The sequence below is a fragment of the Misgurnus anguillicaudatus genome, chromosome 19 (assembly GCF_027580225.2).
Source record: "Misgurnus anguillicaudatus chromosome 19, ASM2758022v2, whole genome shotgun sequence".
NCBI lineage: Eukaryota > Metazoa > Chordata > Actinopteri > Cypriniformes > Cobitidae > Misgurnus > Misgurnus anguillicaudatus.
The window spans coordinates 9,158,753-9,184,196 of NC_073355.2; the positions used below are offsets into that span (position 1 = coordinate 9,158,753).

Below are 25,444 nucleotides of genomic sequence, written 5' to 3' on the forward strand. Positions count from 1 at the left end.
TTATGTATGTATGCATATAAACTCTGATGAATAAATATGAATGGATTCACTTGATTAAATTGTTCTTGCCATGAATATAGCCATGGATGCCCAGATGGCATTAACCAAACTGGTTCTCCTATAATAAGAAATATTTAGTCTGTGGCCACTGGAAATTATTTTCATCCACTCCATCTCTGGAAAAAATCAGGATTTGATGTAAATTTATGTGACTCTTAAAGCATGTCAAGTGTTTGACAAAGTCCTCTAATGCAGGGTTTCAAACTTGCTATAGGACTGCCGAATATGATAAGCTTTCTGCGAGGGACCCCCTACCTAAATATACATTTAGACAACATACTGCCCGATCAAACTAAATACTTGATTATGCCTCGATGTATAAAGTGTAAAATGTTCAATTCAATTGCATTTACAATGCAGCAACATTCACACTAACTCCTGTTTCAAAATATAACTTCACAAAGAATACAGCCCCACTAAGTTAGATAAAGGGCACTGTTGAGAAAAACACACTCCAGAAGTACAAACATCTCCACAAGAAATGAGAAGTAAAGATTGAGAAATAAATAGGCCTATAAACTCCCAAAAATGAAAAGGTTCAGACAAATTTTCTGTGTAGCCCTTTGAATCTTTTGGAGGCCCCTTGGGCCCCAGTTTAAAAACCTGTGCTCTAAGGAAAAATGCTTTTGTATATCAAGGCCTATTCCACACGTACACAGGTATTTTTATGAACTGCGTTTTCCCCTCCTTTGTTAAAAGATCCAGTATGATGCGCTGTCAAATGCATGCCAAATCAACAGAAGAATATATACCCAACCGTAAAGCCATATTGGCCAATCAGAAGCCATTGCATCACAAACATAAAACTGGTTTCACTGGCTACACAACAACGCTGCAACCAGTTTTCATAAAAGTTCGGTTTCAGTCACTTGTGTTTGCGTGTGGACGAATGGTCAAACCACATAGAAAAAGGTACGGTTTTGATACACTTCAGGGCATAAGTATGAGGTGCTCTCATTTTAAGCCAATGGTCGATACTACCTGGTCTGGCCAGTAGGTGGTACTGTTGTATTTTGTCAGTATGAATCATTTCACTGGGCAAGCTGGCTAACTTGTTTTTAAAACCATAGTTAAAGGGTACATATCTGACTTTTTCCATGTTTAATTGCTATAATTGGGTCCCCAGTGCTTCTATCAACCCATAAAATGTGATAAAGATCAACCCAGTAACTTAGTTTTGGTAAAACATTCTCTGCAAGCATGTGAAAAAATAGATAATTGAAATTTGGCTCCCCCTGTGATGTCAGAAGAGGATAATATCGACCAGGTAAAAGGACACACCCAAAACGGCAAATTTTGGGTCAAATTTAACATGTTATAATAAATTATCTATATGGTATTTTGAGCTAGAACTTCACATATTTACTCTGGGGACACCAAAAATGTATTTGACATCTTAAAAAAGTCTTGCGAAATGTCCCCTTTAAATGTCAAGCCCTATACCCACACAGATAACAAAAACAAAACGTTATGGGACTGTAAATTTTAGGTTTTATTTTTTGCAACCATAAAATGAAGTTCCGATAACGTTGTAGGGTGGTTATTTTTAACCTAAAAATCACTTGTACAGAGCATTTCCTAATAGTTATTTTTAAATAACCTAACCATGGCATACATATTATGTTAATCTATTAAAGGATTAATAATTAATTCATATAATTTACTGTATGTACAAAAGAAATAGAAGGGGGCCTAAAACACTTCCCTGAGGTACTCCATTGATAATAATATTTTCCTCAGATAAAATACCAAAATAAACATATTTATGTTTATTTTATGTTTAAGCTTTACACATAAGAGCCTGATAAAAATTGATATTTTACAAGAAAACATGTCAGATGTAGTTAGAGGGTTTACCATTTAATTCTCATTATTCTGATGTGACTCAATGGAGTGCACTCAATGTATACATTTTCTAAGTGTGATCAATGTTACAAAACATCAAATCAGAGTAATGACAATTAAATAGTAAATGTAATCCTGTCTGTGAAACTGAAGCAGCCCTTTATTGACCTTCCAGATGTGTCTTTGTCATTTGGCTTTACCAGGGCATTATTTTTCCAGTGTAGTCCATAAATCCACCATTCTGTTTGTCAGTGAGACCGCTCATGACACGCAGAATCCCCTCCACACTTTCTCTAGATGTAAGAGGTGCCTGGTGGATAAAAAGAAGAAAAATATCAATAGATTGAATAAATGAGGCATTTAAGGGTTAATTACTATTAATATATCAATATTATAAAATACCATTACATATATGTACATTTATGTATAGATATGTATACATTAGGTACCAAAATGTACCTCTGAGGTACTAATATGTAGTCTTTACGTACAAAGGTGTATGTTTTGAAAGGGTTCTGCTTTTTCAGTAAAACAGAGAGAAGCAGCATCAGTGTTATCTGTCAACTGAGTTTTGTGGAACATATTTAACACATTTAATACAGGAAATGCACATGAGGTTAAAAGCCAAACCAGTTATTGTGATTTAGCTTTCTGTATCTAAATGTACCTTATCTCCCCCCATGTCAGTCTTCACCCATCCAGGATGAATGGAAACGCAGAGGATCTCATCTTCTTTCAACTCCATAGCCGAACACACTGTTAACATGTTGAGACCTGCCTGAAAGAAAATCAAACATTCAAACACGAAACCAAAACTCTGCTTTAAACAAAATTTTGACTTTAAATTAGGGTTTGTTCACATTTTGCAAAACATTGCTTAATGAACTATTGCTTTTAATTGCAGATTTCAGTTTTGGGTACCTTGCTGATGCTGTAAGGGAAGAGTGGAAATGGTGCCTGCATGGTTGGCACGATGCTCATAGAGGCTGAATCTGTTGAGATGTTGACTATAGCTGCTTTATCACATGACAACCCTGCTTTAGCACTGGCTTTAGCTGCTGCACGCAGGTATGGCAAGTACTCCTGATGAAACATTGAGCAATTTTTCACATTGCATTTTTTACATTTTACAAATTTAGCTTGAATTCAAATACTTTGGATCAATGAACTATTCATCATTACCCTAATGACTAACATAGGTCCTATCACATTGGTGTTGAAGGTGTCCTGCATGTCCTTCACTGTGGCGGTCAGCATGCTTTTTTGTGGCAGCACCGCTGCATTATTCACCAGCAGATTTAAGCCGCTATTCCCCAGTAAAGACGACACTTTCTCGGCGGACTCTTTGATACTGCGTGGATCAGCGACATCTAACAATGACAAATTATATAGCAAAGTCTTACAAGTTTCAAAACATTACTTACATTTAAAAAGAAGTCAAATATTCCATTTACCAATGCGCACAAGAGTGACAATACTCGGATGTTTATTGGCCAGTTCTCTCAGTGACTAAAAAGATAACATAAATAATTAAACACATTTTTTTTTTTTTTAGAAATCTGTGCTTATCTTATGAGCACTCACCTCAGAATTTGGCCCGTCTGGGTCCCGACATCCAGCAAATATTTTAAAGCAATGGCCTTCAAGAAGTTGCTTAACAATTTCCAAACCCAATCCCCGGTTAGCTCCTGTGACCAAAGCACTGCATGACTTTAATGTGGCCATGTTTAGTCTTTTACTTCTGGATACAGCGTTATATAGGAGACCACAATATGTTATGGTGACAGAGGTTAACTACATGCTTCATGGTGACTAAGCATAAATATATCAGCAATGATAAAGTAAGGTAGCCTACACTCTAAAAAGGGCTGGGTTATTTTTAACCCAAGTTGGGTAAATATTGAACAGATCACTCTGGTCAATTGCTGGATATTATAACATATGGTTTCAGTAACAATTCAGCATTGGGTCATTTTTTAACCCAGCATGTGTTCTGTTCAACATTTAGTATCTTGCTTAGTAGTTTTAATTGCCTGTTAATGCAAAGCATTGTGGGTATTTGCACTTCTGTTTTTACCATTCCACACCATTGTGCTATTGTGTAAAGTGTTAAACTCATTTTTTCTGTGTTAGAGCAACCCTTTTGATTATTAACTATTAACTTCCTGAACAAACAAACTGATAAGCACAGCAGTTGTGAAATACTGTATAGGGTGAAACAATAAATTTCACCCTATTGTGCATGCAATGCCTCAAGAATTGAATACAGGTACCATTGCAAAACATTTAGGCGCCTCTAGAAAACTAACACCATACTGCTTTAAGAGTGTTTTATTGAATTTAATACTGTATACAAATATATCAGATGTATGTCATAAATATAGTCTTCTTTAATGATGATTCTTTTTTTATATTATGCGGTAGTCTTGACCTGGACCTTGAACTTTTGGTGATCTTCAGATGGCAGAGGTTTTGCACTTCGCCTTTACCAGGGCATAGTTTGTCCGGTGTAGTCCATGAATCCACCGTGTTCATTCTCTGTAGAATTGCTCATAACCTTCAGCAACCCCGCCACACTGTCTCTTGTTTCAATAACTGCCTGATGGGAAAACAAAAATAACTTTGCTAAAGATTTCCAATAGAATGATTTTTGAGCTTGCCATGTTTTTCTGCACTTGTGCACGCACAAAATGTATTTCAGAAACACAACAGACTATTTTAGTTTATGACTAAAGATATATCTGCCAATATATCAGCCAATAATTGGGATCGGTCGATAAAAGCAATTTAACACTATTGGCTGATAGTATAAAAACAGCTGATAATCATGGTCGATATACAGCGGGGAAAATATGTTTTTGACACATTAGCATTTTTATCAGTAAGGGGATTTCTTAGTGGGCTATTGATACAAAATTTCCACCAGATGCAGCCATCAAGCCAAATATTGAATTCATACAAAGAAATCAGAACATTTAAGTATACAAGTTGAGTCATAATAAATAAAGTGAAATGACACAGGGAATAAGTGTCATGGTTCTGCCATCTTGTCTTTTGTTTAATCTAATCTTGTGGCAGAATCATGACAGACCCATGTTTTGTGTGGGATCACATGGGCTCAGTATTGGTTTTACTAGACCACATATTCCCGGTGTCTTGTCACTTTTACCCCGGTCCCTTGTCATCCTCCTCTTTATTGTTTAATTATGGTCACCTCTTCCCCTCTTGATTTGCTCCCCTATTTATTGCCATTTTGTTTGCTGTCCTGTGCTCGATCGTCTGTTTACATGGTGTTTGTTCCTGTGAGTATTCTGCCGAGTTTAGTTGAGTCAAGTCTAGTTCATTGTGTATTTAGTGTCTAGTCAAGTTTATTGTTAAGTGTCATCCTGTCTAGTGTTGTAGTGTAGTCTTGTGTCTTGTCTAGTTTAGTGTTCATTTAAGCCAGCCTGTTTATGTTGTTTTGCCCCCTCGTGGGTTTTTGTTTTCTGTTTTATTAATTAAACCCGTTTGAGTTACCTGCAGTCTGCATCTGGGTTTTGTTCATTCCGAATTCCTGACAATAAGTATTGAACACATGAAGAGAACAAGGTGCAAAATAACATAGAAAGCCAGGAGATCACCTGAAATCTGTCAGTATTGAGAGAGAAACCCTGCCCCCTATCAGTTCTTAATGATATCAGCTGCTTTAGTCCTAATTGATGGCCTATAAATGCTTCTCATTACCCAGGAGGCACACAGGAAAGACTTTATGATGTGTAAAAGCAAAAAAACTCTCTCAAGATCTTCGTAATCTTATCGTTGAAAAGCATTTAGATGGGTATGGTTATAGGCACATTTCCAGAATGCTGCATGTTCCTGTAAGCGCTGTGGGGGCCATTATCCGGAAATGGAAAGAGCATCACTTCACCATAAACCGGCCACGATCAGGTGCTCCACGTAAGATCCCTGTCCGAGAAGTCCAAATAATAATCAGGAGAGTTCTCCAAGAGCCAAGAACCACTTGGGCAGAACTTCAAGAAGACCTTGCATCAGCAGGTACTGTTGTTTCAAAGAAAACTATAAGCAATGCACTGAACCGCATGGCATTCATGCACGCTCACCACGCAAGACTCCATTGCTGAACCAAAAGCATGTTGAGGCGTGGTTAAACTTTGAGAAAGAGCTTTTGGAGAAGCCTCTGGATTATTGGGAGACTATAGTATGGTCAGATGAAAGCAAAATCAAATCTTTGGCAGTCATTCTACACACCATGTTTGGAGAACAAATGGCACTGCCCACCACCCCAAGAAACCATACCAACAGTTAAGTTTGGGGGTGGAAGCATCATGGTTTGGGGCTGCTTTTCAGCAAGGGGTACTGGCAGACTTCATATTATTGAAGGTAGGTTGAATGGTGAAATGTACCAGGACATTCTGGATAAAAATCTGCTGCCATCTACCAGAAAGCTGATAATGTAAAGAGGGTGGACAAACATAAGGCCAAGGAAACAAAAAAGTGGTTTCAAAGAAAGAAAATCAAGTTGTTTAAATGGCACAGTCTATCACCTGATCTAAATCCCATAGAAAATCTATGGAGAGAATGGGCCGGAATGAATCCCGAGCAAGGCAGACGACTGGTCTCTCCAAACAAGAGGCGTCTAGAAGCTGCAATCACCAACAAAGGCTTTCTACAAAGTATTAAATAAAGTGTGTTCAATACTTACTCCCTGTGTCATTTCACTTTATTTATTATGACTCAACTTGTATACTTAAATGTTCTGATTTCTTTGTATGAATTTAATATTTGGCTACATCTGGTGGAAGTTTTGTGTCAATAGCTCACTTAGAAATCCCCTTACTGATAAAAATACTGATGTGTCAAATACTTATTTTCCCCGCTGTATCCTGTCAATCAAATGAGAAGAGGAAAATGTTGTGAATTTGAGCTTTGTGTATTGAAAATGTAAAAAAATATCACTAGTTTAATGTTTAATATTAATGGTCATTACATGAATAATATTCAGTTAATTTAATCTTCAGAATTTAGTTAATGCAACCACCAAACTAACTATCAATATTTGCAATGTCAATCTGAATAATTGGCTATTGGTGGAAAATTTTAATATCGGTGCATTTCTATTTAACTTCTATTTAAAATTCTGCATTTGTTACATTATAGTCACAATGTAATGACATTATAGTCAAATATAGTTAATGTAATGTTTCCTGAATACTTTTACTTATATTTTCCAAATATTTATTACTAAATTATTGTTATGCTTTCCACTTTTTAAAATTACAATCAGCATAAACGTAGCATTTAATAACTCCTGCCATAAATAACTTTACAATTTGAGCAATTTACAAATTTTCACATTAACATTTTTTCACATTATTATTTTGTATGCAAAATACAGAATAATATATTTATTTTCATCTTGAAAGATATATTCTTGGCGGGTGCTTTCCGATTCACCCTCATTAACTCACCTTTTCCCCTCCCATGTCAGTTTTTACCCATCCTGGGTGAATGGCCATGCAGAGGATCTCATCTGCTTTTAATTCGTGGGCAGCTAACGCAGTCAGCATGTTAAGACCAGCCTGAGAGAAAAACAGAATTATGTAAAAATTATATTTTAAATGGGAAATCCAGTTTTATCTCGAAGCAGGACGTCTGTGTACCTTGCTCACACAGTAAGGCAACAGCGGGAATTGGTGGTAAATGCCAGGCATGCTGCTCACAGATCCTCCTATAGAAGAGATGTTAATGACAGCGGCTTTATCACAGGACATTCCTGATATGTCGCTGGCTCTGGCTGCAGTTTGTAGATACGGCAGAAACTCCTACATAAAAGAATATGAAAGAATAATATGGCTACATTTGTGACAGTTCCATTTACATAAACAACAACCACATGTTCAAGATTCAGCGTTTTAAAAGTGACCCTGTCTGTGAAATCCAGACTAAAGTCTCAAATCTTAAAGATATCAAGGTTATATTTTCACAGAATCATCTTTACATTGTGTAGGATAATTTAATGTAGAAACACAGTAAATCCCAAAAAATGATTTGACATATCTGAAACGATGCAAGAATAATAATAAACTGCCAGAGTGATTCGGGAGTCGACTGCTTTGTACGATTATAAGTTGTTTCGCAGTATTTTCATGTCTATCTGCGCGGTCCAAATTTTTTTTGGTCAACATTTGCAAAACAAGGCTAAAGTTTTATGCCAATCTGTAATGGAAACACAGCTACTCTGGGTCCCATTCACTAACTAAACAGGCTGTATTTCACGAGTTCACACTTACAAATAAGTCGGATAGATTAAATTGGTAAACGTATTTGGCGTGCCGTCCGGGGAGAGGGCTCTGAGCTTGGTAATTGGCCCGAACGCAGAGTATCCCCCACTCGGTGTAGGAAGTCAACTGCTAAGTTAGAGGAGACGGGGTGGTGGAGGGATTCTGAAGACTGTAGAGAATCCTTAAGTGAGTTTGACTGTGATTATATATGGGCTTGCCTTTGTGCTGATTGGGTAGACGTTGATTAGCTGATTGTAGACAGCTGGTGACACTTGAGTAGCTTATTTTGACATGTTCCTCCCGAACTACATTAATAAAACATCATATAAAACCTGGGTTAGATAAAAACATGAGTTAAACCTAAATGTTATTAAAAAAAGCTAATGCTGTACTCAATAAATCCCCGGCCGGAGAAATTTGGGTGTCATCTCTCTCGCCCACTGAAAAATCCAGCTAAGAAGCATAAGCTTGGTTTTAGCTGGTATTGCTGGTGTAGCAAGCTGGTCTAGCTGTGTTTTGGTCGCTTTTTAAGCTGGTCTAGATGAACTTAGCTGGTCAGGCTGGGAAGACCAGCTTAAACCAGCTAATGCCACCTTAAACCAGCTACCAGCTTATGCTGGTCTTAACTGGATCTTTAGTAGGGTCCCACTCTTATTTTCTATTACATGCTTATGGTATGTATATATAAACAGTACTCAATAATTGTATAATTTCTCATCATTACCCTGATGACTGATAAAGTTCCTATCACATTGGTGTTGAACATGTCACGCATCCTTTCAGCTTTGACGGTCATCAGAGTACCACGCGAACACAAGGCTGCATTATTCACCAGCAGATTCAAGCCCCTCGTCCCCAGTGAAGAAGACACTTTATTGGCAGCTTCTTTGATACTGCTGAGATCAGTAACATCTAAAAGTAGCAGATAAAGAAGAGGTGAAGTATTCATGCCATTTCTACTTTCGATATTTCAGAATTCAACCCATATGCACATTTACCGAGGTGTGTAATAGTGAGCACATTTGGATGTTGTTTCGCCAATTCCCTCAATGCCTTTAAATAGAGGATATGCATAATTTAACTCAATGCATTATATGTGTTATTGCTGTTGTCTGTTTTAAGTTTCTGATAACTCACCTCAGACTTTGGCCCGTGTGGGTCACGGCAGCCGGCGAAAATCTGGCGCTTTGGACAGGGGGCCTCCAAGATTTGCTTGACCATTTCTAAACCCAAACCCCTGTTGGCTCCTGTGATCAGGACACTTGCCGCCTTTACTGCTGCCATCATCTATCACTATCAGTCTAATATGATAACCAGCTACTGTATATGATCTGTTACAAATCCATATAAGACAAGAGTTGACTCCACGTGCATATTGTATTTGTGTGTTGTTATGATATTTCCATGAAAATTATGTGAACAAACACCAAACATTTTGTCTAATATCTCTGTGGCACAGTGGGGGGGGGGTCGTTAAATTCCTTGTACTTTTTAAAACTTTATCTCACTTTTCTCTTTTTAGGTAACGTTACGTAACGTGGACAATAAAGTAGACTAGCGATATACAGAAGAACAGCGTCATTGTTCATCATCATCAAATGCGTCACAACAACTTAAAAAGATAATATTAAGTAAATAATAATAACTGTGTCACTTTGGTGTTCATAAAAAAATAGAAAAGCTACAGTAACAATAATACGATAGGCAATAATAATGCGATAATCACACTGTAACTGTAATGTTACATACGATCACACTTAACTTACTTTGTGAGTATGAGTTTAACTTACTTTTTAAACAAATGTACCAAGCACCGAGATCCTGCTTACGACACGAAAACAGGCTTCAGCTTCACATAAAAATATATCTAAACTAAATGTCAAAACAAAAAGTCTCTGGAAAACATTAACTCAGCTCTTTGTCGTGCAACCCCTCTCTCACGCCCACTTCCCTCTGCGCTGTTCACGTGTGCGATGACGTCACCCGTCGACTCTTAAAGGACCCGTTATGAGGGTTTTTCTCTTAAAAATAGAGATGTTTAACTCAAAATGCATTCAAAGAAGCTATGATGGAAAGCATGGCCGATGTCCATCACATTGATATTTTAAAGCAGTTCCCAACATGGTTCCCGTGGCACATTCTATTAATCCTCAAATTTGAAATGTATTTATTACGTATTTTTTATATAAGCTTGGCTTCTTTTAAGTATGTTAACATTGTAAGCAATGATAAAACATATCAACAAATAAAATCGAATCAACAAATATATCAAAAATGTTTCAAGTAGACTCTTATAAAAAGTAACCCTCCATCGCTGTTTTATTTATTGTGGTAGCCCTTGCTCACAAAAAGGTTGGAGACCCCTATTTTAAAGTTTTATATTTTTTGTTCTTTTCACTGACATGTGGATACTACAACAAACCCTGCTGAAAAAAACAATAAAACCATTACAGATTCTAATGGTTTCCATTAAAATACTAATAGGAAACATTAGCTTTTAACATTAAAACCACTACACTGTAGTGTGTTTTGGGCCATATTCCATTAGAACCAATAAAAATCTCAGTAAAACCAATAAAACCAATAAAATTTCTGTGATGGTGTTTATTGTTTTTTAGCAGGGAAATAAATGCAACAAATAAAATAACTAGCTAGGTTAGCAGAATTTCGGTTTGTTCAAGCCCATTTTATGCAGATATATTTTGTGCATTTTTTGGGCGCGCTTTGAAAATAAATGTGGTGCATCCGACAGCTTCCAACAGAAAAAGGAATTCATAGGCAGCAAAATTGAATTCTGTTTGAAATATTAACAGAGAGTGCCTTTGTGGTAACTAATCGCATATTTAAAAAATGCAATACATTTTTTTTATTAAAATGTAAAATTAGGCTACTGTAAAAAATTATTATGTGCCTCAGTAAATTTAACTAAATAAAATGAGTAAATTCTACTTTAAATAATTCTTGTTTTTTAACCAAAATTTGAGTACAAATAACACAAAAAGTTGGTAATTTATGTAAAATTCATTTAAGTTTGTAAGAAGGAATTTACCTTAATATTTTTGTGTTAAAACTATTTGAATGATCTTAGTCGATATAACTAACTAGGCAGTGGACTTGTAGTTCCCAGCATGCTTTGCATGGGACACCATTTAAAAACTAAAATTTGAAATAAAATTTTATATAAATAAAAATAAAAATAAATAGTTGTTAATGTTCATTTATCTTTGAGATTTAGTAGAGTTTCTGTTTCTTCTTTAAACTTTTAAGTTTTCCAAAGAGTGATGCTTGTGTATAGACAATAGGTGACACAATGAAAATCATGATGTGTGTTAATTCACTCAATGAGCAGTAACTAATGCTAATGCCAGTACTGAGATCAGTCTCGTCTTACTTGCTCAACATAATGGGTTATGTAATAATAAATATGTAAAGGAAAATCAGGAGCATTCCATTCAAGAAGTAACCCTTTAAAAATACTTAAAAATGTTTTGGTAATAATATTATACATAATAATTTAGAGTAAACATCACATTTTTTACAGTGTAATTTAACTTTACTTAAGTAAATTCTACTTATTGTTTTTTGTTAATTTAAATTAGCTTTTCTAAGTAAATTTTACTTATTTTCACAAGTGTGGTATATAACAAGTGTGAAATGGACTTGAAAAACCTGAGCGCAAAAACGTTTTTAATTTTTTTTTACTTTTTTTCAGTTGCTCTTCCACACGTCTAAACACGTTGATTAAAAGGAAGTTAATTATGGAGAGAGTGAAAGTAGCGAACTAAATTTAGGGTGGCCAGTCAGATGTCAGGGGGTCTCAAGAGGACATGGGCTTTTTAGTGTAGATATATTTGTACAAACACACAAACTTTCTTTTCAAAATAATGACAATTGCAATTTCCACATTTTATGGCAAGAAGGGAAGTAATAAGTTTTTTGCAGATAATATGTTTTCTTGATAGTCATCAATTGTTTTTTTTCAACATGAGAGAAATGTAGCAGGATTTTGTAACACTTTACAATAAAGTTGTGTTTGTTAACATTTTTAAATGCATTAACTAACACGAACCAACAATGAAGAATATTTCTCAGCATTTATTAATCCTTGTTAATGTTAATACAGTTGTTCATGTTAGTTCATTGTGCATAAATTAATGTTAACAAATGCTGGACGATCTAAAATGTTTGTAGATGCAGAATCTCTGGATGCAAAGCAGAATATTTGTGAGATGGAATAAGAGCAACATGTCCATGTGTTTTCAAGAATTGGAATGCTCAAATGCTACAATATCATTTTGGATCAAATATCTAATTTAAAACTCATAACTTTTAATTGCACATTTTGGTGAAATTGAAAACAAAAATTAATTTAAAATAAAATAAATGTAAATCAATTGAATTAAATGGCAAAACACTGAATTAAGATGGATGTAATTTAGAACATTAAGTGTGTTGTGTTCAGAATATTTGAGCAAGTCCTTAGGTGTGTCCCCAGCTTTAAGGTTGATAATTAAGAGATTTGTTGCAATGCTTTTTAACGTGTGTCACAATCCCTTCCCCCAGGGATATTTTTCCTTCAGGGAAACCCTCACTTAAGGATTCTTATGCAACCGGGCACTGGATGAAAACCACAGTGTAAACTCATCTGGCCAATGAAAAGGTGTAGGTACATTTTTATGACCCTGCATCATACTCAGATGATATAGGGTGTTGTGCTCCTCCCTTATTACAAAATTTTTCCAAATTTTCGGACAGTCCCGCTCTATTTTTATTAAATGGAAATAAATGCCTTTGGCATTCTCTAAATCATCTTCACACAAGATAATATGTTTCACAAATGAAAAGGTTTTTAATGACATGAGGGACCAGCATTTCATAAAAGAATAGCTGTTTTATTTAGCACTGTTGGAGAAATCTTGTTATCAATTATAAAACACATGAAGGCAAAACCACATAACTGTTTATATAATAATAATATTATGTAATGATGAACATGTTAAAATGATGTACAATAGTATTTAATTATAATTTTGTTAGTTATTCAACTTGCAGACGCGTCGTTTCATTGATTGGTCCCGAGTGTTGTATTGTTTAAAGTTCAAATTGGGGAGTTTGAACTTAAATCTGTGTCAATGTAAAAATCCCAGTTCTCCTGGATTACCAGGGCAAAGTTTCCCCTTTGTAGTCCAAGAATCCACCATGCTGCTTCTCAGTAAGACCGCTCATGACACGGAGAAGCTCTCCCACACTTTCTTTCATTTCAAGAGGTGCCTGGGAGACAAACACATGGAAAATACATTGGTATCAGAATTCAATTCAAGTAGACATCAAAAAGAAATAGTTAAAAATCAGTTGGTGTGTTCACTGTAAAAAAGTTTGGTTCAACTTAAAAAAGTAAGTTGACACAACAATTTTTACATTACTTTTTTAAGTCGATATAAATAAACTCAAAATTTTAATGCAACCAGGTAGCTTACTTTTTTAAGTTGAACCAACAAATCTTTTTTTACAGTGTTAATTAACAATTTTATTTGATGTGGATGAAACAATGGCGCTTTTCCATTGCATAGTGCCCCACGGTTTGGTTTAGTTTGGGTTGGGTTTTGGGAGCTTTTCCATTGGGTGCAGTACGTAGTACCCGATACTTTTTTTCGTACCACCTCGGTTGGGGTTCCAAGCGACCCGAGCTGATACCAAACGTGACGTGAAAACACTGTAGATCACTGATTGGTCTGAGAGAATCACATCATCCCTATAATGTAAAATTAGCTTTACCTCAATGCTAGCTTGCGCCTTGCGCTGCCTCGAGCAAACATGTTGTCATCTGCTCTGCTATAAGTTCCCAAACTCCCATTAAGCGATGAAAAACATCCACATGTTGAGAATCCGGCACACCATAACAGTTTTTTCCAGAATTGCAGTTTGTGGCGGAACATTTGCGACGAGCACGTCAGCATTATATGCTTTAATGCAACCTAAATGAGGCTCCGCGGAGCGCCGTCGGCTGACGCAGCGGGTGATAAACGCGATATGCAAACGTCTGTTTGTGGTGGTCAATTTTAATTTTGTGGCGGACTGATAAATAAATAAATGAATGGGAATGTACAACGACGCTCTCACTTGTATGATGTCACAGCAGGCAGCGCAAATATAACAACACGCCTATAATCCCTCCCACTGCGAAGTGATACTAAACTCAATGGAAAAGCTAACCAAGCCAAAGTGAGGTGAGCTGACCCGACCCAAACTAAACTAAACCGTGGGGTACTATGCAATGGAAAAGCGCCATAAGTGTCTTGATAATAATTACTAATATTTGAAGAACTGTTGTCACATACAGGAGAACTACTGCGGTGTGATATTTCTTAACTATTTATTAAATGCAAAGGAGACACTGATGGACAACACATATTTTAGATAACACTCACTTTATCTCCACCCATGTCAGTTTTTACCCATCCTGGATGAATGGAAACACAGAGGATCTCATCGTTCTTTACCTCCGTAGAGGTATACACAGTCAACATGTTAAGACCTGCCTGTTAAGAAAAGTATTTTTAACAAAATTTGAACAATTGAAACAAGTTACATCAATATCTGATAGAGAGCTATATGTTTACCTTGCTGACACTGTATGAGAATGTTGGAAAATTGGAGTACAACGTAAGCATTTGAGTCATGGAGCCCAGTCCAGCAGAGATGTTAATGATAGCCGCCTTGTCACATGACATGCCTGATGTGCCACTGGCTTTAGCTGCAGTGCGTAGGTATGGCAGGTACTCCTAGTAGAAAACACAAAAGAGATTTTAAAATCCTTGTGTTTTAGTCAGTAGTGATTCAATCTTTGTTTTAGAACTGCTAACATCATATTCACTCATATTTAATTACCTTGGTGACTGTGAAAGGTCCCATAAGGTTGGTGTTGAAAGCATCATGCATTTCTTTATCTGAGGTGGACAGCATGGTGCCGTGTGCAAGCACGCCAGCATTATTCACCAGCAGATTTAAACCAGTCTTCTCCAGCATGGGAGCCACTTTCTTAGCAGACTCTTTGATGCTGGATGGATTGGTTACATCTAATTGGATAATAGTGATAATGCCCGGATGCTTTTCAGCAAGTTCTCTCAATTTCTGAATAAAAGAAAAACACATTTACTGTATATCTAGACTTCAATAATGCATTCATTTAATAATAATAATTGACTGGCGTTTAAAATAGCTTAACACAAAGCATCAGCAAGATTACTGATTCGTATAGAGTGAAGAATCACAAAACTTCTGATTCATGATTGACTAAGAATCACAAAACTTCTGATTCGAACTAGACTGAAGAATCACAAAACTTCTGATTCATGATTGACTAAGAATCACAAAACTTCTGATTCAAACTAGGCTGAAGAATCACAAAACTTCTGATTCATAATAGAGTGAAGAATCACAAAACTTCTGATTCATAATAGACTGAAGAATCACAAAACTTCTGATTCATAATAGAGTGAAGAATCGCAAAACTTTTGATTCATAATAGACTGAAGAATCGCAAAACTTCTGATTCATAACAGACTGAAGAATCACAAAACTTTTGATTCATAATAGAGTGAAGAATCGCAAAACTTCTGATTCATAATAGAGTGAAGAATCACAAAACTTTTGATTCATAATAGAGTGAAGAATCGCAAAACTTCTGATTCATAATAGACTGAAGAAACACAAAACTTTTGATTCATAATAGACTGAAGAAACACAAAACTTTTGATTCATAATAGAGTGAAGAATCGCAAAACTTCTGATTCATAATAGACTAACGAATCACAAAACTTCTGATTCATACTAGACTGAAGAATCACAAAACTTCTGATTCAAACTACACTGAAGAATCACAAAACTTCTGATTCATAATAGACTAAAGAATCACAAAACTTCTGATTCAAACTAGGCTGAAGAATCACAAAATGTCTGATTCAAACTACACTGAAGAATCACAAAACTTCTGATTCAAACTACACTGAAGAATCACAAAACTTCTGATTCATACTAGACTGAAGAATCACAAAACTTCTGATTCGAACTAGACTGAAGAATAACAAAACTTCTGATTCATAAAAAACTGAAGAATCACAAAACTTCTGATTCATATTAGACTGAAGAATAACAAAACTTAACTACTAAAACTCCAGCTACTCAGATTATCAGCTGATCTAGTAAAATCTGTGGAAATATCAGCTAGTTGATTTCCGGTTGTATGTATTTGACGTCCTGTTTAACACTTCACTTTTTTGTCTGATGTTCTGTGTCGTGCTCTCACCCCTATTTCTAACTGTCTTTTACTTTCACTTTCTCACACACCTGCCATTGCCTTCCGTTGCTGTCAATCTTAATTTCCCAATGACGTAATTCCTTCCTACCGCCAATCGTTTGCTGCCATGCTGTCTTATTTGCCTGTGCAACACTACACTTATCTTTTATGTAATCTCATTGGGTTGTTTCGTATGTCCTCGCTGTTATTGTTAGGCTTATCTTCGTGTTGCTTTGCGACTTTGTTTAGAGAGCAACAGTTTATTTTCTTGGCACGGCTCGCGTCCCTTGCCCCTCCCTCTTTTGTTTTGTAAACTGTTTTGTGACATGTACGTGTAACCTCACCATTGCGCTGTATTTTCATTTTTTGCAAATAAAAAATTTTTTTTTTACTTTGATCAGTTTTTCCGCGTGAAATCGTATCTTTTCTATTTATTTAGCTTGCATTTTAATATTATGTATCATTTTGCATTTGTTTTTATATATTCTATATATTTTCTTACTTTTTGCATCTCTTTTCACATAGTGAAAAGTTTAAATTCATTATCAATGCATTTCAGCCATGCATAATAGCCTAAACTTAAGGTTACCTCAGATCTCGGACCATCAGGGTCACGGCAGCCGGCGAAAATCTGGCGCTTTGGGCAAGAACCCTCCGCGAGTTGCTTGACCATTTCTAAACCCAAGCCTCGGTTGGCTCCTGTGATCAGGACACTGCATGCTTTTACTGCTGCCATCATCTATCACTATTACTATCAGTCTGCACAGTCTCTCTCTGTCAGAACGAGCTTATAAACCAGTGCTTGTGTAAGTTGTGTAGTCTGCATGAAGACACACCTCTTTAATGTTCCGCACTGTTGGTGTGCTTCTGTATTTAGTAGAAAAACTGGAGTGTGCAGCGCTGAGAAAACAAAGGACAATGTAGGTGACATGTGAGAGCAGTAGGATACATACTTCATGATGACTAAGCATAAATTAGCTGCTACTGTACTACATACTGACTTGGCATGAATACTGTATATGTCATCCCTTGTCTAACCAAATTTCACGGGTTCCCTGAGAAATATTTAGTCTGTGGCCAGTGGGGATCATTTTAATCTTCTTTAACTTTATAGAGACAATAAGGAAGTATATATATTTGTATTCTATTAAACTTTAAATTTATTACTCTGTTAAACACTCAATTGTGATCTGAGGCTTTAAATAACAATTACAGTTTTTTACAGACACTAGGACACATTTCTCAATACTTAGGTCACTTTTGCAAAACTCTTCACACAGTTCTCCTAACCGACTTTTAGCTTGGCAAAGCAGTTCATTTCACATTCAAAATGCACTGCAACTACCAAAACACTTTATTCAGGTCTCAAAGCAACTCATTCTTCCAAAACACTAGCAAAAGTTGACAGCCGACAAACACACATTGTCACCCACAAGGCAATGACCTAAAAAACACTAACAACATGCAGCATAATACAATTTTTTCTTGTGTAAAACAAGGACACATCTCTGTTTATAATTCATTGCAATATATGTTACTAGAATGAATCAGACATGATGCAGAATTTGTCAGTATTTTATGTTGTTTATTTATTCATTGCACTGCGCAATTCTAAAATACAAGAATTTGTATACACACCATCCACCAATACAGATACAATAGTAATGCTAATCTACTTGGCTGTGGACAGCTGTGGCTGGTCCAATTGTTTTATAGCATTTAATTTTAAGATTTAAAATATATTTAATTAAAATATTACTGTAGAAATGTAGCAAATTGCTTGTTTTGTTATTGTTTTGAACATAAGTTTAACAGTTTTGAAAACAGTATGTAAGCATTTGCAAATTGGTCTGTACGTACAAAGAGTTTTGGCAGTTGTTGTGTCTAAGTGATAAAATAATTCATGAAATTTGAGAGATGTAGTCATTGAATGCATTTTGTGCCAAAGCAATGATAATTGATCCTCAGTTTAGCCCACATAGACTTCTGTTGTGCTCACTGTGTGAAGAGTTTCGCAAAAGTGACCTACCCAGACAGCATGCAACCACTGAAACAACGCTAAACATCGTTGATCCGTCAATGTCAATACCACCGAATCAACACCACGTTCGCACCCTCCACCAACATTGAAAAAACATTGAAATGTCAACAAATCACCATTATCGTGATCAGTGTTTGCTTTAGTTGGGCCATCTGCTATGGCAAAAAACAAAGATCTAATGTAATCAAGTAGTTTAATTCTTGTAGATATACCTAAATAATAATAATAAAGTACTGTTAAAGATGTGTAAGAAATGGATATTACAGTGTTAGTTGGAAGCAGGGTCAGATCTGTTATTTTGATAATTATAAAAACACATTTAGAAGATTAAACTACAGAATCTACCGATCATGATTTGGTCTATGAATCTCATCAATGGTGATGATCAACAAAAGAAAGCTTCATGCTGCAATGCATGCTGGGTATCATCGTAGTACTAAACTAATTTATGACTCCCAGCATGCATTGCAGTTGATCGTTTAATCTGAATTTGTTTGATGATTGTCACCATTGTTGAGATTTGTAGGATGAATAATGATGTCTGAATGTGTCAGCATATTTTCTGTTTATCTTGTCACAATGGATTTACAAACCAAAACAATTATACACAACCCAGGCAACGATGTCGGTTAGTAGACACGGCCCTTACTGCTAATTGACTACAAGTGTGTTTTTGTACTCGGACCGACTCCTTTTTCCAAAGTGTTTTTCAAAAATCATGCACCCTGCCTTTAAGAAAAAAGTAGTATCCCCCAAATTCATGTCTGTGGTGTTATAACAATCAATAAAAAAAGGGGAAAATCTATTTGGGTGATTCTCACGAAACCATTGAAACACCACGGCACTAATGATTTTAGCTTTAAAATGTGTAATATAGTAACATTAAAAAGCATCAGAATTAACACAATACTGTGTTCTACCTTGCACAATGTGTGATTTCAACATAAGAATTTATAATTGTAAATGTTATCTCATTTTCTGCTGAAATTCTCATTACCGCAATGTGTCCGGCTGTGTTTGAACATGCGTTATGTTGTAATTTAATCAAATTAACACAAACATATTAAGAAAAAAAATAAATGGATGTTTTGCTAGACTATTTAGATATTTACTGAATATTCATGTATAATAATAATGAAGAAAAATGAGGAAAATGATGTGTCCATGCCTGATGTTCTCATCCTCCGCAACACTTTTTGACAACAGTTTAAGCACACATACAGAATTTTAATAAAGTTTGATTTTGAGTGACCAAGCACATGGACCAGTTACTTCAAGATGGCTACCAGGTAAGATCATTTTTTTTTACAGTTAATTTGAAATATTGTCTTGTCAGAATGCTTACACGACATTTTGATTATCATTACCGCAACAGATGCTTATTAAATGTTAATTTAATTAATAGAAGCATAATACTTTGATTTTAAATGCATGTGCAGAATCTCCAAATTATGTTCTTTCAGGTTTGTCATGTCATTTTGAAAATATGTCAGTGTTGATGTTTTCTGACTGTTGCGGTAATGAGATTTTTTAGGACTAATTTTTTAAATTATGTTACAAAAAGTGTTAAATGATAAGTAAAAGTTTTTAAATTAATGTTCCCAATTAATGTTCCCATTTTCTCCAGACTTTGTTTTTCAATGTGTGGTGGGAAAAAAAGTAAATTTAAGCAATTTTTACATTTTCATGCTATTTTTACATTTTTAAAACCAAGTTTTCATGAGAATCACCCACTTGGACTGTGTGTAAAGGTCATTACAGGTGTTGGTTTATCTGAGGGGTGCATGGTGAGGGCATTTTTCGCATTCATTTTCTTAAAGTTAGTTTAATTTCTGACAATTTCATGTGTCGCACTTTATTAGTGTCTGTGGTGTCATATTTATAACTTGCAGATTTTACATTTTAATCAAAGTTTTGTATTTCCTGAATGTCTGATCTTGAAATTATCATAATGGCAGCCTTCATTTTAAAAAAGACTGGATTTAGGCTAATTTGTCTATGGTGTTGGTCTTACCACATATATAAGTGGATGTTTCACCAGTGTTTTTCAAAAATGATATTAAACTAATTTTAAATGTATAACAATACATTTTTTATTAAAATAAAACAAACAAGCACTTTTACAATTTTACAAAAAAATGAAAATTATGTAATCATTTGCTTACCATCATTTATCAAAGTATGTTCTTTTGTGTTCAACAGAATAAAGAAACCCATACAAGTTTACAGGGTGAGTAATGATGAAAGAATTTTTTATTGTTAGGTGAACTCTTGTTTCAAAGTATTGGTTTCCAAGAATCCAGCCTAACCCTGGTGAGTGAGATTAAGGGCACTGTTGTAAGAAAAACGGTTGAAGTATAAACAGTCCTGAAAACTTTGTAGCAAGAAAGGAAATATAAACACTTAGAAATAAAACAGTAAGAAAGTGCAAAAGACGTTTACAACTTTTCCTATCTTTATCCACTGAAATTTTCTGAAGACCCCTTAGAGCAGTGGTTCTCAATCCTTTGTGGGCCAGCACCCCCCCATCATTATCCAGGTCCTACTTTTCTGAATGTATGCTGATTAACATTCTTTCTTAATAATAATATGCATGACGTTGTTATTTTCTTTCTTCTTTTTCATAATAATATTATTACATAATTAAAAAGCATGTCAGTTTAAGCCAAATGACAGATTTGATTGTACAGTCGGAATATTTTGATCATAGTTTCACAGAGAGTAAATTGTAATTATAGGCCTAAATACTACAACCAAACTCCATATTCTAACTATCATAAACAGAACAAAATATACGAACATTGAAATGTATGCCGCTGGAGATTTGCCAATATGGCACACCCCTACATGCGCAAAAGGTTATACACTTGTATGCGCATAGCCAGTGTGCGTGAATGGTCATGTTTTTATTTTAAAATGGCTTTTTAAAACGCAAATGCTCTAATGTAAACACCATCTTCTGGAAACCCCCAGTTTCAAAACCCCAGCTTTAAGAAAAATGCTATTGCACACAAGGCCATAGCCACATCTTAAACATTGGGGGACCAAAAGAGTCGGGGCTTTATGTATGTACATAAAAAAAATCTAACATTTGGGGGAAAATTGGACTGTTTCTGATTTTTATTGGGGGAACATGTCCTGCACTGGTTGCTTGGTTTGGCCAGTAGGTGACACTGTTGTCTTTCATCTGTATGAATCATTTCATTGAGCAAGCTAGCTAACTTGTTTATAAAGCCATATTTAGATTAGTGAGAACAGACCTACAGTTGCTTAACATATTTCATTAAATAACCCATTTACCCTCTTTGTAAAAAATGCTGCATTTTTGTCAAATCAACTTACATACTTACATTAAGTTAAACCATTTCAACTTGTTTTTTATAAGTTATGTGAACTTATTACAGGTTTTAAGAAACTGGGATGTTGTCCTATTGCTTCTAGCTTAGCAACATGCTGTTGTATAGACTAAGAATTGTATAAATTAAATGCACAAGCCACTTTGTTTAAAAGAGCCCGCTAAACACAATTTATAAAAAGGATAACGGATCAGTTGTTAAATGCATGTAATATAATTTACATAACCATATAATTATGCTGGTAAAAATAAACATAGTATTAGCAACTTTTTAAAGGACAAAGCTTTTTGTATTCTTTTTAGTTTGAGTCTGTCATAATCAGTGGCATGCCCTTATCTTTGAAAAACATGAAAAAAACTACACAAGAAAACAGGGCCCAAAATATACATGCATTTTATCGGAAATAAAGTTGTGCTGACCACTGTGTGTTTTGTGTAATGATTTGGTGAACACATTAAAATTTAGATGTTAATTAAACAATTTTCCAATTCAAGTGCTCATAGTCATCATTTGGCACATTTATTTGCACATGTTTAAATGTTAACTGAGATATTTTTGCTCGTTTGGTAATTTTCCAACCATGTTAGGTCACCACTTTATCCAATGTGAAATCTGGACCTTACATTCTTTTTAAATATATATACACACACACACACACATAATGTAAACATCAAATAAAGTACATGACTTCACTTCATCTATGTAAAAACAGCTCCTACCTTAGAAAGATTACCATAGAAAATTTCTTAACCAGCCCATGCATACTTGCAAGTTATGTGGTGCATTAAATAACAATAAAACCTATTGTTCCTGTTGAGCGGCCACTTTAAATACAAACACATTTCAACATTCATCCATTTTCTATGACACATGTCGATTTATTTTGTAAGTGGTTAATTTCCAACATTGTGGGTAAAAATTGGATGTTGTGCAAAACAATTGGACTAAAAAAATCTAGTCATTGTGAACATACATACTTAAAGCTTATTCAAAAGAAATGTAGATAAAGTTAAAGCTTATTCAAAAGAAATGTAGATAAAGTGAAAGCTTATTCAAAAGAAATGTAGATTGCTTTTAAAAGAGCAACTTGGCGTAAATTCCATGAAGCCCCAGTTATAACAATCAATTACTTTTGCACCGTTGCTTGACCCATTGAGCCACGAGGAGACTTTATGGGTTCAGATACAGTGCTAACATACATAGACTGCATACTAATAAAAGACACAGACGACCATTAAGTCCAAAATAATTGTTTATCACACACAAACTGAAATGTTAAGGGTCACAGAGTAAAGTAAAATACGTATTTATATAGGTGTTATTAAAATAATGAAAGTTATTCGTATTGCAAGTGAAGACAGCATCGGCCTCGTGGCGTCCACGTTTTCTGGTCCCTCCACGTTCTCGTTCTGTTTGAAGAAAATAATATGCAAGTGTTACTTAACATATTTAACATTTCAAGAGTTTTTAAAGTCACAATGCCAAGTTTGGTCAGAGATTTGATTTGACATCATCGCTGATCAGTAGTCTAACGCGTTAAAAACATCATTCCAAACCAGAAATATTATGGATAACACAAGAAAGGTTGCATTTGTATTCATTAATGCATTAGCTAACATGTCATGAACCAGACTTCTACTACTTCTTCAAATTCCAAGTTTACTTAAGCTTTTAATACATATTTAGCTCAAAAGTGGAAAGCACAGTGAACTACCTGAACAAATGAATTAGGCTACCAAATGCTGATAAACTACATTGCTCATTCTTAGTTCATTTCAGCAAATACATGTAAAAATTTGTTTTGTTTGTTTTTCAAATGCAACCTTGTATTATGTTAGTTATATGCAATAAAGACATGTCTGGCCTTACCTCTGATCAGACGCACACTTCAAGAAACGCTAATAGTTAAACTAGTAAATAATCACTAATGTGTTTTAACTAAACACATGTTAAAGTTTACATAAGTACTGTTAAAATACAAAAAATAAAATGTTAAATGCAATTTCGCCAGAATGTAAGTGAGGTCCGACTGCATACACGTGCTGGAATGAAATGGCTGCTCGTGCTATGCGCGCTGATCTAAAAGCTTGTGACGTCTCTTCCTCAGCACTGCAGTAGAGATCCAGACTCCTGCAGGATGATACAGCATCACCTGCTGTTCAGGCGTAGCTCTACACCCACAAACGACTGTAAGCACAAGAGGCGAAACTCTGATGCTTTTTTGGCAACAGCCACTAGGTAGCGCTTCAGTAGCGAGGCCGCCATTTTGGAATGAAAATTCTCACAGCCAATTCATTCTCAATTCATTCTCAGCGAATCTCACAGCCAAATCAGAAGCGCAATAGCAAGTTTCTCAAATTCAAATTTTGTTCACTTGCTACACCTACACTAAATGCTGTGTTGTCTTGTATGTATGTGCTGTGTTGTTGTTGTTATCAGTTGTGAAATGATCCAATCATTAAATAGATACCCATTTGAGGTAGTTTTTTTTCTTGCTTTATTCTGTAATTCTATTTTATGCTACTTTACACATTTACTATTATTATTAGATACCAATTCCACTGGGTATGAAATATATTTTGTAAAAATTAATCCCGTTGAATTCCGCTACAAACATGATCTTATAGAACTTGATGCATTGCTCTGTCTGTGGTTTTTTTACTTAATCCATTTCGAGCAATTCTGATGCATATTTGTGTATATGTGTATGTATATGGAGCCAAAATATTATGTGTGGATGAATTTATGTCGATATGTATGTATGTAAAGTTAGTCTTTATAAAAGTGGAAGACTTGTCTAAATATCTGAAAATAAGCTGTAAAAAGGGATTAATGATCACTGGTCTGATTGTATGTTATTCTGTGTTATCATCATTCAGTTTGAATTTGGTCTTTTAATGTACAAAGTAGCTGATATTGCCATACTTCTAGTTGACTCCCGAGTCGCTTTCATTCCAAAATGGCGGATTTGTAGGGCTGCTGCTGGGCGCTGGTGTTGCAATGAAACGTTCTATTGACTTTCACTTCTTGTCAATATAAGTTCTTTGCGTTGGGGTTCTAAGCATGCGTCAAAACCGCCGCCATCTTGGAACAGGGGTCTTGTCATAGGGAGTAGCTTGGTAAAACTGCTATCTCCGCCTGTATTTCGAATTCATAGATGATGTCTGACTGTTGAAACAAACCAAAAGAAAACCAAGAAAATCGCGTTCATGACGTTTTATGGTGATTTTATTTTCGTTACACCATTGCCTACAATGACGCTGATGCGGGGTTCCCCTGTTCCAAGATGGTGGCTCTATTTGACCCATTCGATTCAATGAACTGCCGTAGCCAAGTTGACGTCATCTAGTGTACATATCTATGGTGTTTTTAGCACAAACTGCACATATGTACTCTGGGGAAACCAAAGATTTATTTGACATCTTAAAAGTCTTGAAATGTGAAATGTCCCCTTTAAGACAAACTAGTGCGGTATACATTGTATAAATTGTAGTATATTAACACTTATTTTATTATTGCCACCTTAAAGCGCACATAACACGCCACATGCTGTTTCTGCTAATCT

At 35.3% G+C, this 25,444-nt stretch overlaps 3 protein-coding genes, 1 long non-coding RNA gene and 1 other non-coding gene across 7 annotated transcripts; all 5 read right to left on the reverse strand.

Moving 5' to 3' along the window:
- Positions 1-1,534: 1,534 nt before the first annotated feature.
- On the reverse strand, positions 1,535-4,087 carry LOC129429574 (C-signal). Its single transcript, XM_055186377.2, has 6 exons — positions 3,490-4,087; positions 3,360-3,414; positions 3,088-3,275; positions 2,827-2,988; positions 2,573-2,683; positions 1,535-2,215 (listed from the first exon to the last, which is right to left on the reverse strand). Exons 1-6 carry the CDS (start codon positions 3,628-3,630, stop codon positions 2,102-2,104), a joined length of 771 nt encoding a protein of 256 aa, XP_055042352.2. The 5' UTR covers positions 3,631-4,087; the 3' UTR covers positions 1,535-2,101.
- On the reverse strand, positions 3,498-10,164 carry LOC129429557 (C-signal). 3 transcript variants are annotated; one of them, XR_008639222.2, is made up of 8 exons: positions 9,977-10,163; positions 9,324-9,517; positions 9,185-9,239; positions 8,911-9,098; positions 7,566-7,727; positions 7,374-7,484; positions 4,337-4,504; positions 3,498-3,593 (listed from the first exon to the last, which is right to left on the reverse strand). XR_008639222.2 is itself a non-coding variant. In XM_055186348.2 (7 exons), the coding sequence occupies exons 2-7, from the start codon at positions 9,471-9,473 to the stop codon at positions 4,391-4,393; spliced, it is 780 nt and encodes a 259-aa protein (XP_055042323.2). In that variant the 5' UTR covers positions 9,474-9,479; positions 9,977-10,164; the 3' UTR covers positions 4,226-4,390. The 3 variants fall into 3 exon arrangements, 2 of the variants coding, with proteins under 2 accessions (XP_055042323.2, XP_055042314.2); XM_055186348.2 differs by lacking the exon at positions 3,498-3,593 and having other exon boundaries at positions 4,226-4,504; positions 9,324-9,479; positions 9,977-10,164; XM_055186339.2 differs by lacking the exon at positions 3,498-3,593 and having other exon boundaries at positions 4,226-4,504.
- Positions 10,165-13,057: 2,893 nt separating this feature from the next.
- On the reverse strand, positions 13,058-17,268 carry LOC129429582 (C-signal). Its single transcript, XM_055186389.2, has 5 exons — positions 17,072-17,268; positions 15,075-15,317; positions 14,807-14,968; positions 14,615-14,725; positions 13,058-13,457 (listed from the first exon to the last, which is right to left on the reverse strand). Exons 1-5 carry the CDS (start codon positions 17,219-17,221, stop codon positions 13,344-13,346), a joined length of 780 nt encoding a protein of 259 aa, XP_055042364.2. The 5' UTR covers positions 17,222-17,268; the 3' UTR covers positions 13,058-13,343.
- A 5,670-nt stretch (positions 17,269-22,938) lies between these two features.
- On the reverse strand, positions 22,939-23,072 carry LOC129436988 (small nucleolar RNA SNORA50). Its single transcript, XR_008642045.1, has one exon. It is a non-coding gene; the product is annotated as a small nucleolar RNA SNORA50 (small nucleolar RNA).
- A 41-nt stretch (positions 23,073-23,113) lies between these two features.
- LOC129423624 (uncharacterized) lies at positions 23,114-24,063 on the reverse strand. Its single transcript, XR_008637811.2, has 2 exons — positions 23,749-24,063; positions 23,114-23,288 (listed from the first exon to the last, which is right to left on the reverse strand). It is a non-coding gene; the product is annotated as an uncharacterized lncRNA (long non-coding RNA).
- Positions 24,064-25,444: the final 1,381 nt, after the last annotated feature.

Coding starts and splice junctions, on each gene's coding strand:
- LOC129429557 (XM_055186348.2), bottom strand. CDS start 9,473: ATGATGGCAGCAGTAAAGGCGGCAAGTGTCCTGATCACAGGAGCCAAC. Junction 9,240..9,323: donor CACACGGGCCAAAGTCTGAG/GTGAGTTATCAG, acceptor CTCTATTTAAAG/GCATTGAGGGAATTGGCGAA. Junction 7,485..7,565: donor TGCCTTACTGTGTGAGCAAG/GTACACAGACGT, acceptor TTTTTCTCTCAG/GCTGGTCTTAACATGCTGAC.
- LOC129429582 (XM_055186389.2), bottom strand. CDS start 17,221: ATGATGGCAGCAGTAAAAGCATGCAGTGTCCTGATCACAGGAGCCAAC. Junction 15,318..17,071: donor CTGATGGTCCGAGATCTGAG/GTAACCTTAAGT, acceptor TCTTTTATTCAG/AAATTGAGAGAACTTGCTGA. Junction 13,458..14,614: donor CTGACATGGGTGGAGATAAA/GTGAGTGTTATC, acceptor TTTGTCTCCCAG/GCACCTCTTGAAATGAAAGA.
- LOC129429574 (XM_055186377.2), bottom strand. CDS start 3,630: ATGGCCACATTAAAGTCATGCAGTGCTTTGGTCACAGGAGCTAACCGG. Junction 2,989..3,087: donor GACCTATGTTAGTCATTAGG/GTAATGATGAAT, acceptor ATGTTTCATCAG/GAGTACTTGCCATACCTGCG. Junction 2,216..2,572: donor CTGACATGGGGGGAGATAAG/GTACATTTAGAT, acceptor TTTATCCACCAG/GCACCTCTTACATCTAGAGA.